The sequence below is a fragment of the Mauremys reevesii genome, linkage group 9 (genome assembly GCF_016161935.1).
Source record: "Mauremys reevesii isolate NIE-2019 linkage group 9, ASM1616193v1, whole genome shotgun sequence".
In the NCBI taxonomy this organism is placed as follows: Eukaryota; Metazoa; Chordata; order Testudines; family Geoemydidae; genus Mauremys; species Mauremys reevesii.
The window spans coordinates 82,853,053-82,868,458 of NC_052631.1; the positions used below are offsets into that span (position 1 = coordinate 82,853,053).

The 15,406-nt window shown below is 43.0% G+C and overlaps 1 protein-coding gene across 2 annotated transcripts in view; it reads left to right on the forward strand.

The window, feature by feature from the left end:
• Positions 1 to 9,302, forward strand: part of LOC120371478 (vascular endothelial growth factor receptor kdr-like) — a 122,634-nt gene extending 113,332 nt beyond the window's left edge. For both annotated transcript variants that reach the window (XM_039487257.1, XM_039487258.1), the window contains exon 28: positions 4,059 to 9,302. In XM_039487257.1, coding sequence (XP_039343191.1) covers positions 4,059 to 4,263 — 205 coding nt within the window. In that variant the 3' untranslated portion in view covers positions 4,264 to 9,302. The remainder of the gene's footprint in view (positions 1 to 4,058) is intronic.
• Positions 9,303 to 15,406: the final 6,104 nt, after the last annotated feature.

Sequence of the window (15,406 nt, forward strand, 5' to 3'; positions counted from 1 at the left end):
CAATAAACCAGACATGCCTGCCTCCACCTCTCCAGAACAATTAACATTTACAATGAAAACACCAATACTAATTCTAATAACCAGGCTGGTGACATCTGCAGCTCGCAGCGAACTTCAATTCCAGGCTCAGGATTCCAAGGCCAGAGACCAGATAGTCTAAGGTTATCGTACCAGAACTTATTGAGCAACATTAGCTCTCTTTCTGGAAAAAAAAGACATTTTCTGTCCTGAAACCAGTGAGGGAAGGCAACAAACGCACAGGAAGAATGAGGACAACAGGAAATAAAAAATAGGAATATTATGAGTCTGCTGTCCCCAGTAGCAACCTCCTTGTTAAGTCTGGGCTGTGTCTAGCTATCTTAGATATTTAAATAGTCTACATTACCATAGTACAAGAACAGACCTTACAAGTTTTAATGAATTCAGCCTGTGAAGCATGGAAGTACAATTATCTCAATTTTTACTAGATGGGGAACTGAACTCAATGTTACACAGAAAATGTTGGGCACAACAGGGACTTAAACCCAGGTCTCCCAAGTCCTCCACTAGTGACCTAATCATTGGACTAACCGAATCTCCTGCTGATCTGGTTTTCAACAAAGTGTTCTAGAGCATAAACACTTAAGTGGGAAAACAGTGGTGAAATCTGCTCAACCGCGGAAAAGATTGAATGTGAGCCAACAAGGTGATGCAGTTGCGAAAAAGGCTAATGTCATACGGGGGTGTACTGGCAGGAAAACCATATGTGAGACAGGCAGTAACTGTTCCACTCTACCTGGCACTGGTGAGGCCTCAACAGGAGCACTCTGTCCTGTTCTGGGTGCCACACTTTAAGAAAGCTGTGGACAAATTGGAACGAGTCCAGAGGAGAGAAACAAAAATTATAAAAGGCTCAGGAAACCTGACCTGTGAGGAAGGTTAAAAAAGTCGGCATGTTGAGTCTTAAGAAAAGAAGACAGACGAGGACCTGAGAACAGTCTCCAAATATGTTAAGGGTTGTTATAAAGAGGATGGTCATCAATTATTCTCCATGTTCACTGAAGGTAGATCAAGAAGTAATGGATTTAATTTGCAGCAAGGGAGATTTAGATTAGATATTAGGAAAAACTTTCTAACTAGAATAGTTAAGTTCTGGAATAGGCTTGCAAGGGAGGTTGTAGAAGCCCCATCACTGGAGGTTTTTAAGAACAGGTTGGACAAACACCTGTCAGGGACGTTCTAAGTTGACTTAATCCTGCCTCAACCTCTTCACGTCCCTTTCAGCCCTACATTTCTATGATTCTATAAAGCAGGGTCACACCTCCACCCTCAATCAGCCATACCCTGTTTAGCAAATGGGAAGGAGTGCTGGGTCTGAGGTAGGCTGACCCATGATGCTGCAGTCAATATTTTCCTCTACCACGATGCCTACAAAAACATGCACCAGTGATTAAACAGCTGGTGTGCAGTGAGCAGAGCTTTTCATACTGACCAGTTTTATCTCATTGTTTCCTTGCAGTCCCTCTGTTTGTTGTGTGTATCTGTTTCCCTGTCTCTTATGCTTGGATTGTAAGATCCTTGGGCCAGGGACTTTCTTCTTGTTCTGTGTTTGTACCGTATCTAGCACTTACGTGGCCCGGGAATATGACTAGGCTCACTATGCATTACTGCAATATAGATAAAATAATAATAAATAGTCAAATCTCCTCTCTGAAGACTGTTTCTGTTTCAAGGCCATTAGAAAGTAACTACCGTAACTCCTCACTTAAAGTCGTCCCAGTTAACGTTGTTTCATTGTTACATTGCTGATCAATTAGGGAACATGCTCGTTTAAAGTTGCGCAGTGCTCTCTTATAACGTTGGTTGGCAGCCGCCTGCTTTGTCCACCGCTTGCAGAAAGAGCAACCCATTGGAGCTAGCTGGTGGGGGCTTGGAACCAGGGTAGAGCAGCAGCCCCCCATCAGCTCCCTGCTCCCCTAAGTTCCCTGTGCAGCAGCCACCCAGCAGGCTATCAATTGCCGGCAGTTCAGCTGTCCCTCCCCCCACTGCCATGTGCTGCTCCTGGCCTCTGCCTTGGAGCTGCTCCCAGGAGCCTCCTGCTTGCTGTGCAGGGCGGGGAGGGGAAGAGCGGTGCTAATGTCAGAATGTCCCCTGCCCCCCCTGCTTACCCCATCTCCATAGAGTGGCGGGGGGGGAGACACACGACAGGGCTCAGGATGGAGGGCACTTGCTGGCAGCAGCTGCTGTCTCAACTTGCTGATCTACTTAAAAAGGCAATGTACTTAGAGTGCAGTCAGCATACTTAAAAGGGCAATGTGCATCTCTCTCTCACACACAGGATGTGTGTCTCTGTCTCTATCTGCCATGCTGTCTCCCCTCCCTCCATTTGTGCTGCCTTGTAGAGTGTGCGGCTACATTAACAACAATGTGTTAACCCTTGAGGGCCCAGCCAAGTGCTAGTTCATCATTTAGCAGTAAGGCATCCCCTGGGAAATATCCCACCCTCTTCCACCATCTAACTTCACCACCTCAACCAAGCTTCACAATCATCATAGCTGTGAACAGTATTAAATTGTTTGTTTAAAACATACACTGTGTTATATATGTTCCAGGGAAATTTTTTTCACCAGACAAAAGACTATATATATATAGTGGACTATATATATATATATATGGAACCTAACCCCCCTGTTTATGTTAATCCTTATGGGGAAATTAGATTCACTTAAAATCATTTTGCTTAAAGTCACATTTTTCAGGAACATAACTACAACATTAAGTGAGGAGTTACTGTATTTACCTGTACACATGATATATATTCTCCTACTGTCTGAGCACTATATAACTGGTTGATTTTATACTCTCCCTAGCATGTTCAGGAGTCATTTTGAAGTGACATACAAGCAATGCCGTGATCAGAGTCAGTTTGTGATTATGAATTATTGCAAAGAGACTCAGATCAGTTAGTTATAGAGTCCTAACAACAGTGGACAAGTTCAGAGAATCACCTCCAGATCTGGATCTTTATCACCACCATTTCTGAATTATCCAAATCTCCTCCACAGAGATGCTTTGAATTCCTCGGGCAGAAGATGTTATAGATGAGCAAAATATTATTTATGAGGTTGCATATAATTACCTTTTTTGGGTTCAAGTGAGCCTCTCTTCAAAGCCACCATGTGATGGCATCTGATGAAGACTGGTCCACACTCCCTTTGGAGTTCTCCTAGTTCTACCAATAGGATTTGCTATTTAGCAACTTAAATTGTTTCTTTCCCCACATCATCACCTAGAGCAATGGTTCTCAACCTGTGGCCCCAGGGCTGCTTGCAGCCCAGTCAGCACAGAACTGTGGCCCATGTGACATCCTCAGGTAGTATTGGATACAGACCACATAACACATTGTGGGGCCACATATGTGGCCCACAATGGTAAATAGGTTGAGAACCACTGCTCTAGAGTAAAAGAAGGCAGCTGGGAATCAAACCGAGGTCTCTTGAATAGCACCAGTTGCAGGACACTAGTTTGGGCATCATGCAAGTTAGTTGAAAGACTGTTCTATAGTTTTAAACGGTTACAAAGTATGTGTGTGAGACAGATTTGCTCTACAGTGAACGTAAAGTGCACTCTTGCTCTCCACGTTGTTATAAATCGAAGTGTGTCATAGATTATTCATTAATCCCAGTTTTTACTGTACTTAAAGAAAAACCATAGATCAGGATTCTGCTTTCAAAATGTCACATTCCCTGAACAATGACAGGAGCATTTATAACCAAGATACATACAGTACATTGGAGGGTGGTTCGTGGTGAGTGAAAGAGACAGGGTATAGGGACTCCTAGGTATTATTCCCAGCCCTGCTATTGAATCTCTGAGCGACCTTGAGCACGTCACAAACTCAGTCCCTCCATCTGTAAAAAGGGGATAATAGTTACCTGTCTGACGGGGTGCTGTGAGGGTCAGTTCAGTAATGCATTTTGAGATCCTGAAAAGACAGATACTAGGCCAATGACAGATAAGAGCAAAGCTTTATAAGGAAAGGGTCTGAATATTGGATTGTTTGTCTTTGTTTTAAACAGGCAGCGAGCTGTCAGCAAGAGCAAAGAATCCATGTTATCAGAGCATGAGATTGTGAAATACCAGCCAGCAATACAGATTGATGAGGACACCATGGACTTCACCCTGGAAGACTCAGTCCTCCTGCCCATGGATCCAAACCTGGAATGCCACAGCCCACCTCCCGACTACAACTCCGTCGTCCACTATTCTGCCCCTCCAGTGTAATCAGCCCAGTTCAATCTCTGCACCTCTTTCAGCAATGCTGGATTCTCACATGCCTCCACCATTTGTACAGGCTGTTTAAAAGGACTAGGGTAAAAAGAGGAGAAGGAAACTGACAGTGTCCCTGCTGTGAATGGAAACCCTTAAAGAGCAGCTACCTTAAAAGGTATATTTCAGCTTATCTAGTTAACATACCAGAATCAAAAATAGGAGCTGCAGCCCAAAATTGTTCCCCACTCCCCACATTGGATTGCTCAGTAGCAATTGCAGATGTGCAAGGTATTTCAATCCCTTTTTGCTGATTCCATACAAGAGTCACGGAGATGGGTGCCACAGTATTGATTCTGATGGCCATACGTAGACCCTGCAAGGATTATATGCTCAGATGCTGTCTGGGGATCAGTTAAGAACTGCAGCCCCAAACACTGATATGTGGATTTTGAAAGCGTACATTATTTTAAAAACATGGGGAATCTCATTGTCCCTCCCAAAATGTATTTGAAATATCCAAATTGTTTTGCTTAGGGTTGGTATTCTAATGGTGTTTGTACATCTTCTGGGATCCGTCCTTAAAACAATACAACATACACAGAGCATGGGTACTTCGAGTACCTGTAGAAAGCCTGGATTTGGTTGCATTCTGGGCACACTACACAGCTCATCTATTTCCCCAGGTTTTTCCTTTGTGGGAACAACAATTTATATTAGTGCATTATTTTATAATGATTGTTCAGCACCCTAGGTCTTTGGATAAGGACTTTATAAATTTAGACAAATACATTTTCCGTTGTGTGTGCACTCAATGCAGGCCATATGCCACTGGGACACCAACAGTTTAACACAATTATTCTGTTTAACTTCTGGACACATCTTTATAGAAAGCACTTCCCCTAGATTCCACTGCTGATGCCAAACACAGTTTGATTTTTTGAATACCAACCTATACCACACTAGGAGCAATCTGACATTTAGGTTTGTACTTCTGGAGTCCATGCAGCCTGACCACCTTGCTACTGTGGTGTGTAATGCCCCAAGCAAGTAAATCAAAGCTTTTTGCAGTCAGGCCTGGCTGGATCATGGATCTACACAGCTGAGAAATTCAAAGTGACCTGCCCCTCACTCCCCACATGCTATGTACAGCAGGGGAATTGTAGGTTTGCCAGCATGCACACCCATCTCCTCCTTGCAGCAACCCCACAAGTAAGCAAGTAATCCTTGTAATTTAATGTACTGTGAAGTAATCTCAGCTGACATTAAAAATTTAGGCAGGAGTAAAGCATCTAGGGTCTCAAGTCTAAAGCAAGGCTGAGAAAGATGCTCATTGACAGTCAAGCCTGTAACTGCCTAAATTATAACCTGGGAAAAGGAGCTTTACATTAATTTTCTCCCTGGTGATTTTTCCAAGGCCTAGGAAACCCCTCCATTCCCTTCCTAGGTCTGGCATTAGCAATGGCCTCTTTCCTTCAGAGGAGAGATCTTTTTAAACGATCACAAACCGAAAGAAGAAAAGCACCTGGCAAACAATGTGTTCGTCTTTCCCTAACTCCTCCAGCATAGTGAAAACAGACCAAACGCTCTCAGAACATTGGAATCATTTTCAAATTACTAGGTAGACCTGATAACATTGAAATAAGCATGAAAGAAGACTCAGGTATTATCACAGGGGAAAACAAAAAACAAAACAAAAATCCCAAGCCCAGCACCCTCTTAACTGTGAATGGTAAAACATTTGAAATGGGGGATCCTCAGATTGTAATCCTGGTTCTCTTTAGTTCCTGAATTAGTCTGGAGAAAGCATGCAGGCTCCCATTTAAAAAAGGGGATCTGCAGTAATTCACAAGGATGAGTCCCCCTTGTTCCTAGCTGACCTGCTGGGAAGTCGTGGTCTGTAATTGCTTTATTGTCATTTTTGCACTTCTTTGTATTGTAATAACTATGTGTTAACGAGAGCTGGTCAAATAATGAGAGAAGCCTATTGGGGAATAATTTATCTAAAGAGTGACAAAAAGCTCTTTTGATCATTTGTTCAGTGACTAATAAATTGACCATCTATAGAGCTGGTCAAATAATTAAGCACTTGGTTTGCAGATAATTTATTCACAAGACAAATGGAAAAAATGTCTCCAATATAGAACTCTGCTGGGTCTAGCATTAACAGTGTCAATGTGAGACAGTTTTTGCTGTTGTACCTTGCTCTTAAGCTTGTGAAAATTACAGTGTGTAAAAAACTTTTGCTTGCAAATCCTAAATATAAGGAGGCCTAGGGAAAAAATAACAGTTGCAAGTATATAAATGTGCTCTCCATTTTTTAAATAAAATTGGAAACACTGCTGTGCTAATTAGCTGCTTCCAAGAAAACTCAGCATCTTTTCCCTTCCCCTTTCTTCAGAACACAATTTGCAGAGGCTTTTATGAAACCAAAGGGATGCAGGGGTTGTGTTCTAAGTGGAACCAAGGGAGTGCCTTTATTTAAGGGGGCACTGCATCTAGAGTCTTATTATGGCTTTTGGCCAACATCCATCACAGTTGTTTTTCTGTCACATGAGAACACAGAAATGCAGGCCTGGGCACTTTCCTTGAGATCTGCAAAATTATACCCATCTTAATCACTGGGTCCATGGATGGGCCTCTAAAAATTGAGGACGTCTCTGTGATTCAAAGATCAGGAGACATCTAGGGCTAACCATGCCAGATGCCAGTTCATCAGAACCAGGACAACAACCCCTTAATCCCTATCTGAGGGTGGGAGGGTTTGGTTCCTTTATGTCAGCCTCAAAGCACTTAAGAAGTGTCCTGAACAAAACTGCAAATGACCAAGGTTTGGACATATGTGTTTCCAACTTTTATTTGAGTGGAAGTTTCTTCTCTTCTTCATGGTAAATGCAACCAGCTGAACTATTACCTGACAAGTATTATTCATGTATGTGTCTTGTATTTTATTTACTAATATTTTGTTTGTACTTTCCTCTCCTCCCTTAATTTAATTATTGTTCTTTCCTTACATTGGTGTATATAGTTTACCCAGTAGAGGCAAATATAGCAATTCCTCTATATGATTATGTTTGTAACATTTTAGTCCAGAGAGAGATGGAGACCCCCTGACGTAACAGAGTTAAGTATCTTTACTAAACATTTCACTAATGCTTGCGGGCCAGGCTTGCTTTACAGTTCCCTCCCATTTCGAGTTTATAGTGACTCTCCTTTTGGCTGTTAGCATCTTTGGCTCTCCTTTATTCCCCTTGTTACGTAGCTTCAGTTAGAAAACAGGGAGCAAGAGGAATCTGGTGGGCTTGTAACATTCCTGCAGGCATCAGCAGTGCAGCTCAAGGTAAAAGGGAGGGATTTTCACAGGTTCGAGTCTAACTCAAGGCTGATCTACTGGCAGGAGGAAGAGAGGAGGCCGAATTGCTAAGTGATGTAATGTTTGATTTTTCAGACTTCTCAGGGATTCCTATTTGACTCCAGAGGGCAGTTGGTCACCTGCCTTTCTAATCTGATTCAGTTTAATGACAACTGTTATTAATCAGTGTAAACCTGTTGGGCTTTTTATGGTGCTTTCCCCTTCTCTTTTTCCCTAGCAAGTATCAGGGAAAGGGACTCTGACCATTCAGGGGCAAGAATCTCCCCTGATGAACCCTGGGGTCAGATAAGAGGCCGAGGATAAGTACCTCATTAGGGTCCACAACCATCTTATTATTCTGGTGTTTCTTGACATCTATATTCCCTGGTTCCCCCTTTTCCTTACTATCCATGTATCTTAACACTTAATTTCATGGAAAGTTCAGCTCATGTCTAGCCTCCCTCCTGGCTTCTCCCAGTAGCTTCTTCTCTGCCTTTTGGCTAAGATCAAGTGTACAACTGGTTTCAGTCTGATATTGCCCAGGTATCCTGTACTTGCTGGGGATTGACTAGATAGCTAAACAGGTCTCTTTTTTTTCACCTTTAACTTTAACCTTTTCCCATCCTAAGACTTCCTACATTGGCTAGAGTTGGGGACTATGGCTTTTTTATCTCTATCAGAAACTGTCCCGGTAGCATGTCCCTGAACAAAATATGTTTCTTCTCTTCTGGGTATTTAAATACCCAGCTTCTCCAGCAAGCTAAAATTTGGTGGATTTATAGCTGAAGTCTATTTGTCTCTCCTGTCTCCTTCAGACACTTTGATCACTCTTTGCCTCTTTCACTTTATCTTAACCAGCTGGAGGGCCCAAACTCAGACACTGGACCCATCTCCCCTCCCCTGGGTGCTAGGGCACCTCCAATCAAAATGAAAATCTCATGGCTCAGGCCTTTCTCTGTAGTAGGCTCAGATGAGGACATTAAATCTAGACCCCCTGTTAAATTTGGATCTGTACTGAGGTCCAAATCTAAATATCTCCAAACACCACAGTTTGGATCTCTCTCTAATGTGAACACTGCTCTTTCTTGTGACTCTGTTGGGCAGTCAAAAGGCCCTGGCACTTTATCACTTCTTCTCTGCTTCCTGTCTATTGTGGAGAGTGTTCGCTGGCACTTTACTCTGTAACCAGGTAGTCAAAAGCTTAAAACATAAATCTTCTCAATAACATTTCATCTTCAGCAGTGGCACTGTTTTGTCACACCCCATCTTACCTGGGAAGTGTCAGCTTTTAATACAATTACAAGGGTGTGGTCTTGATTAAAGGTTTCTAGCTCCCAAGTCCCAACTGGGCAATCTCATGGAATAAAACGCCTCTGATGAAACATCATCAGCAAAATGTCCATAACAAGATAGGATGCTACAAAGCACTGGATCTATAGGAGATTATGCAATTCTGAACTCAAACACAGGGCCTTCTTCTTAAAATTAATTGGAAGAAGAGAACAGGAGAGGAGGTATGAATTTCCCTTGTTCGACCACAGCTCTGGTTTGTTTGTATCAAGTGTTGTTTCCATATTGTGTAGAAGAACAAAAAGTCCCAGTTCCTGGCTGGACTGCAAAAGCTCACTGGCATGCCAACCAAATCTGATGCCTTAAAAGATATGGTTACTCACGAAGACTAGCATGGAATGCAGGAACCAAAGAGTATCTTTGCCTGCCTGATAATCCTGTTTCACAAGAGCCAGCCCAGCCTTATTATTCAATTCATTTTTCCCTAGACCTTGAGTTGTCAAAGCTGTTAATGAAAGCTGGGAAAGCCCAATAACTGTGGAGTTAAGGAAAATAAACTAAGCAAGTGCCATGGTATTACTCAAATCACTATGGAATGTCTGGGTGCCCTGTCCCTGTCTGGCTGAAGAATGTATGCACTGAAAACTCCGCTTTCTTACGTAGTCAAAAATTGTATTGTATCTGTTAACCAAAATAAAATAAAATGATTCTATATTTATACAGCCCGGGACTCCTTTGTGTCATCTGTTGTCTCGTGCAAAGTTGTCCTTGAAGCATAATATACATAAATAAAGCAACAGTGTTTTCAGAGGGTTTACAGAGAGTGGAATTTGCATTAATTGCTTCATGGCCTTCAAAGGTTAGGACATAAACCTGCCACATTGTAACAGCTCAAAGATGTCTAACGGCCATATTTGCTTAAAAGGCTCATGATGCTGGGAAAATGCTTGGCCAAATTCTGATCTTAGTCACACTGATATAAATCCACAGATCTGACATGATCACTCCACAATGTGGTAGAGACACTGGCAGCTGATAACTACAGCTCGTTAGACACGAAGGCTCTGGTCCTACAAACAAATCAATAGGACTATTCAAATGCTTAAACTTAAGTCTTTGTGGGATTGAAGCTATGCCCCTCAATAAGACCCTTAATTCACCAAAGCACTTAAGCACATGTTTAAACCTCACTGACTTCAATGGGACTGAAAGTTAAGCACAGGCTTACGAGTTTTGCTGAACATGGCTGCATGGCTTCTGCTCGTCAAGACTCAAATGTGTGACACTGGGCTGTGTGACGAAGAGCTCATGTCAACTGCAGAACATGGTGGCATTTGGGTTTTCTTTAGACATGGCTTAGCATTTCCCAAAGATGTTTTTCCTGTCATTTAAACAGCTGCTTTGCAAAAGAGATCTAATTCAAATAAATATTTTCTAACAAACATCAAAGCTGCTCAAAAGTTGGCTCCCCAGCTGAACTGAAGTTGGACCGCTGAAATGCTGAGCTCTTTCCTGAATCTGGAACCACCTAGCTTACAGACAGGTTCTAAAATGGACAAAAACAAGATGTGAAATATAGACAAATCTTACCAAATGTCAAGGCAAACAACCTCATGTCATTTGAAGCTTTTTCTTTATATATATATATATAAAAATTCAAGAAAAAGCTTCAAATGACATGAGGTCGTTTGCCTTGACATTTGGTAAGATTCCTCTAATCACAGCTTCTAATGTCTCCTGTCCATTTTCAGTGGTATGGTTAACAATTGTTGGCTGAACTATCTTTGATAGCTTTTCAGCTAAGGAACATCTGCCTGTTTCAGACAGACTGGCCAAAATTCATTTCTGTTTCTTTTTCCACACAAAGGATTTAATTAGAAATCCGTTGTGTTCCAGAGATATTTCTCTATTTGTGCACTTTAAAAGCTGGCATGGTCTTGCACTAGACGGTTGGGTTTGGAAAACTCCAGAGCACTCGGTCACTTGGAACCTTTTAAAGTTTCTCTCCATCCCTTGTTCCAAATAGTCCTGGAACTAAATGTGTCTAAATTATACATGTCATGCGAAATGCAGCAGTCTCCTCTCATTCACATAATGAGCAGGAACACTCTTCCACTGTAAACTATGAAATGCTTTAGTGGCTTATATAATGCATCACTCATGTATAAATTTTGCTAGGCAATATAGAACCTCCTCCTGTATGAAGCTAATGTATCAAACAGCAGAAAGAAAATATAGAAAATTAACTTGGTTTGATTCACTTTTAGCTCATAACATAATTTATTGATTGCCTGGTATTATGCGTGACTGCAGCTAAACTTTTGCAAGGTGCCTGATTTTTGCCTTGCCTTAGGCAGAGCCGGCCCCAGACACCAGCAGAGGAAACACGTGCCTGGGGCTGCACATGCTAAGGGGCGGCACTGGCCTTAGGGAAGAATAGTCTTGTGGGTAAAGCACAAGACAAGAACTAAAGGGATTTGAGCTCTTCTCCCAGTAAACTGTCTTTTGCCTCCATGAAATAGAATACAATGAAAGAGAAGTCCTTGGTCTCTGAACTAGGCTGTACATCTCCTCGGTACGTAGAACTTTCTTCATAAAGTGACACAAAGGAGGTGGCGCCCACATAGACTCAAAAGGATGCATTTATTTTTGTCGGTTCCTAACTAGATTGTAAGTGCCTCAGGGTAGAATCACATCAGATCATCTGTTATGAGAGGCACCTAGCACACTGTAAAAAAAAAAAAATGTACAAAACCCATACTAGGAGAACCTGACTCTTTGGCCTCCTTTAGTGGCTGGCCCACATAAGAGAAAATCAGCCTGCTACTCCTTCCAGCTAGCAGACTTCCTTCTTTAGTTCAAGTGTTAGCATCTCATGGTTTTAGAAAGAGGGGTCTCAGGTTCAAGGCCCAAGTAGGGTCAATTTAAATAATAATAAATAATAAATAAATATAAAATATATTACCCACCTATCTTGTCTTAATAATAAATATGTCATTCAGAGGTTACTGAAAGAAAATACTCCCCACATTTGGAGTATCTGGCTTTATTTAGCCTAGAGCAGTGGTTCCCAAACTTGGTTCACGGCTTGTTCAGGGTAAGCCCCTGGCGAGCCACGAGACGCTTTGTTTACCTGGAGCGTCCACAGGAACGGCCACTCGCAGCTCCCAGTGGCTGCAGTTCGCCGGTCCCAGCCAATGGGAGCAGTGGGAAGCGGTGGCCCGGCCCACGCCACTTTCTGCAGCTCCCATTGGCCAGGAACGGTGAATCACTGCCACTGGGAGCTCCGAGCAGCCATACCTGCGGGCACTCAGGTAAACAAAGTGTCTTACCCTGAACAAGCCATGAACCAAGTTTGGGAACCACTGGCCTAGAGGAAGTTGAGCCAGGGCACCCAATTCTTCAAGGAATTCATTGGAATTTAGTCTGGAATTCTGCTCTATTTATTCTCCCCCCCCCCCTTTTTGTGTACTTTTATTGATTTCACCACATTGATTTTAGTTGAAAGTCCAAAGAAAAATGCAGACTTGTTACAAAACAGAGAGAAACAAAACCAAAGGAAGGTGACTGGAAGAATATGGAGCGATGCTGAAGCCCTGCTAGGACAGGATGGGTAAGAATGGTGTCCCTAGCCTCTGTGTTCAGGAGGATGGAGAGATGGGGCAGGAGAGAGAGATCCGATCATTGCCTGTTAGGTTCACTCTCTCAGGGGGGCTGCATTGGGGGCCACTGTCGGTAGAGAGATACTGGGCTAGATGGACCTTGGTCTGACCCTGACCCGGCTTTCTTGTTCTCTTATTCTTAAGAATAAAATCCTCTAATCAGATGCTGCCAGAAGAGCCATGGCAGCAGGAAGCACTGGACCTACAGCAAGAGAGGATATTTTAGAAAACAGGAATCAATCATTTGCACATAGGGAGGGAATGCAGGCACACAAGGGGTTATCCTGCTCCCATCATGATAATGGTCTCAAGGAGTCAAATTCATCCCTAAGTGGACTTGGAAATTGCTTTATCTTATATCTTCTTTTGGCTGTGTTTTTCTTGCTACTACCCATTCTTCCTTCCCTTGGCACGTAAATTATATCACTTTGCGTTCAGTTACACCATTTACATCACCTACATGATACCACATTTGCTAACTGTGTCACCTGGTCATAATGGCTTTTCCTGTTGCAATATCCTCAAAGGCCAAGTCTTTGTTGTCAGTCTCCATAATCTTTGTGCCAAGCCTAAAGTCAAACATGGAAGCAGTCCCTGCAGGTGACTCTGGGATCCTTACTGCATCACGTCAGTAGTGATGGAGAGCGGGGACAACCCAGCTGTTAAATATGCACAGTCTCTGAGCTAGGCCAGGAATGGGTACACCCCCTGCCTTTTCGAACTGACACGCATATTTTCATCTCTTTTTTTGGTCCCCACCCCCACCCCAGAATATTGCAGGAGAAGACTTTCAAATCTGGCAGCGGATTTAAGATGAACAAAGTCAATAACACAAAGCAGCCCCCATTTCCCCATTGAAATAAATGGAGATTTTTACCTCCGCAGGTCCCAGACCCAGTGCTGTGCCCTCTGCTCCTCTAGGCTGCACCAGATGAGCAATGCCAGCATGACCTTTATAAGCCAGAACTATATATTCTGATCTGCTGAGACAATGACTGGATCAGCAGAAGAATAAATTGGGGCATCTTTGGACACACTGCTTGGAGTAGTGCCTGTTTATTTTTAAGCCGTGCTATTGTCAAAATGAATTCCTCAAGCATCCAAAGGTTAATTTGCTTTTCATAACTATGCATTAAAAGAAATGAGAACTTCATTCTTTCCTGGGAGAGACTTGACCTTTTATTCATGTATATTTTTCAAATCCTGTCCTCCACTGTTTATGCCCCAAGCAAGAATGTCACAAGTTGTCTTAGCAGCAAGCACAGCCAACAAAGACAAGCAGGGGTAAGGCAAGGAGAGCAGGTGTGGAGTGGGAAACATTGATGTTCTACACTGAGGTAACAGTCTTTCTGCAGATGTTCTGTGAGGGACAGGCAGTCACCTCTCCCACCCCCTTTCTCCTAGAGCTACTGAGGCAGGCAGTAATCCACCCGCATGTTGTGAGGGTGAGAGAAAGTGTAATGTGACTTAGCAGCCTCCCATCCTGGGCTGCCGGAACAATGTTTATAGTGGGGGTGCTGAGAGCCATGGAACCAAACTGTAAACCCTAGATATGATGGAAACCACTTCAAGCCAGGGGGTGCGGCAGCTCCCCCTACATCTCTAGTTCTAGCACCTGTGCTCACATCAGGCAGCGAGGAAAGTGGGCTAACCCCAAACCACCACTCCAAACACTGGGATAGTTTGGCTCTGATTCTGATTGTCATGACTGGCTTACAGCTGTTACAATGAGCTAACCCTAACTCATGGGTTGGAATCTACGGTGCATGTTGACAGTTGCTATTGCACTGATGGGGCAGGCCATTATATTGCCACCTATTGACACAGCATCACTCTGGGCTAACAGAGTGTTGCTGAGTGATAATGTTGTCAGTGAAGTTGCAACGCTGTTGTGCCATGATGCTGAGCCATGATTTTGTTCGTTCGGGATTATTTACTTGGCCTGTAATGAATAGGACAGGCCTGAAGATTTCAAGGAACAATGGCAGTCTGACAAGCACTGCCCCTTCCTCTACAGAACACATTGCCTATGCAGTATACCTTGTTCCTGCCAGCCCAGATAGGGGAAGCTAGGGCCTGAGGACAAATCTGTATTTTTCCCATGTGCCACTATGGCTGGCTCTGACTGATTTCAGTCCAGTGAAATTATTAACCATTATTATTAGTACTTGCTGTACTGTGGGTAAGGCAGTTATTGTTTTCTCATACCTGCACCTTCACTGCGGTATCAGATCCCTATAACAGTAACAGGAGCTTGCAGGGGAACACCAATACAAACCAGGAGAGGAATAGACTTTGCATTGTCCACCCCAATACGCCTGTTTTTCTCTGAAACCACAACCAGGAGGCAGAAGAACATCCATGATTGATGTTACCATGGAAGCCTGTTGGTGTAGAAGACATTTAAGAACAGATCATCCCTACGTAAAGAACACCCAGTAGTTTCCCCTGGACTCATGCAAGATATAGCTGCCCAAATACGTCAAACTCTTTGTTCACTAAGGGCCACATTGTGCCACCCTTACTCATGTCGAACAGTCCCTTTCTCCTTACGTCATCCCACTGATTTCAAGGGTGGCACAGTTGGACAGTAATGAATTTCAGAAATTCTCGTTTGCTCTGAAGTTCATGAAGTTTTATTTCAATCAAGGCTAATCCAGCCCTTTTTCCAAGAGTCCTGCACCCTCCCTGCAGGGTGATTTTTTGCATTAGGTTTTCATATTTGCCACTAAGAGAATGCATAGCAGAATTGCTTTGGGGAATTACAAGAGGCCAATGATTTTGGTAGGGAGTTAAGAGCATTTATCTGCATCTGTCTCCTGTTTCAAGATCACTTCCTCTAGTGATGCAAAGT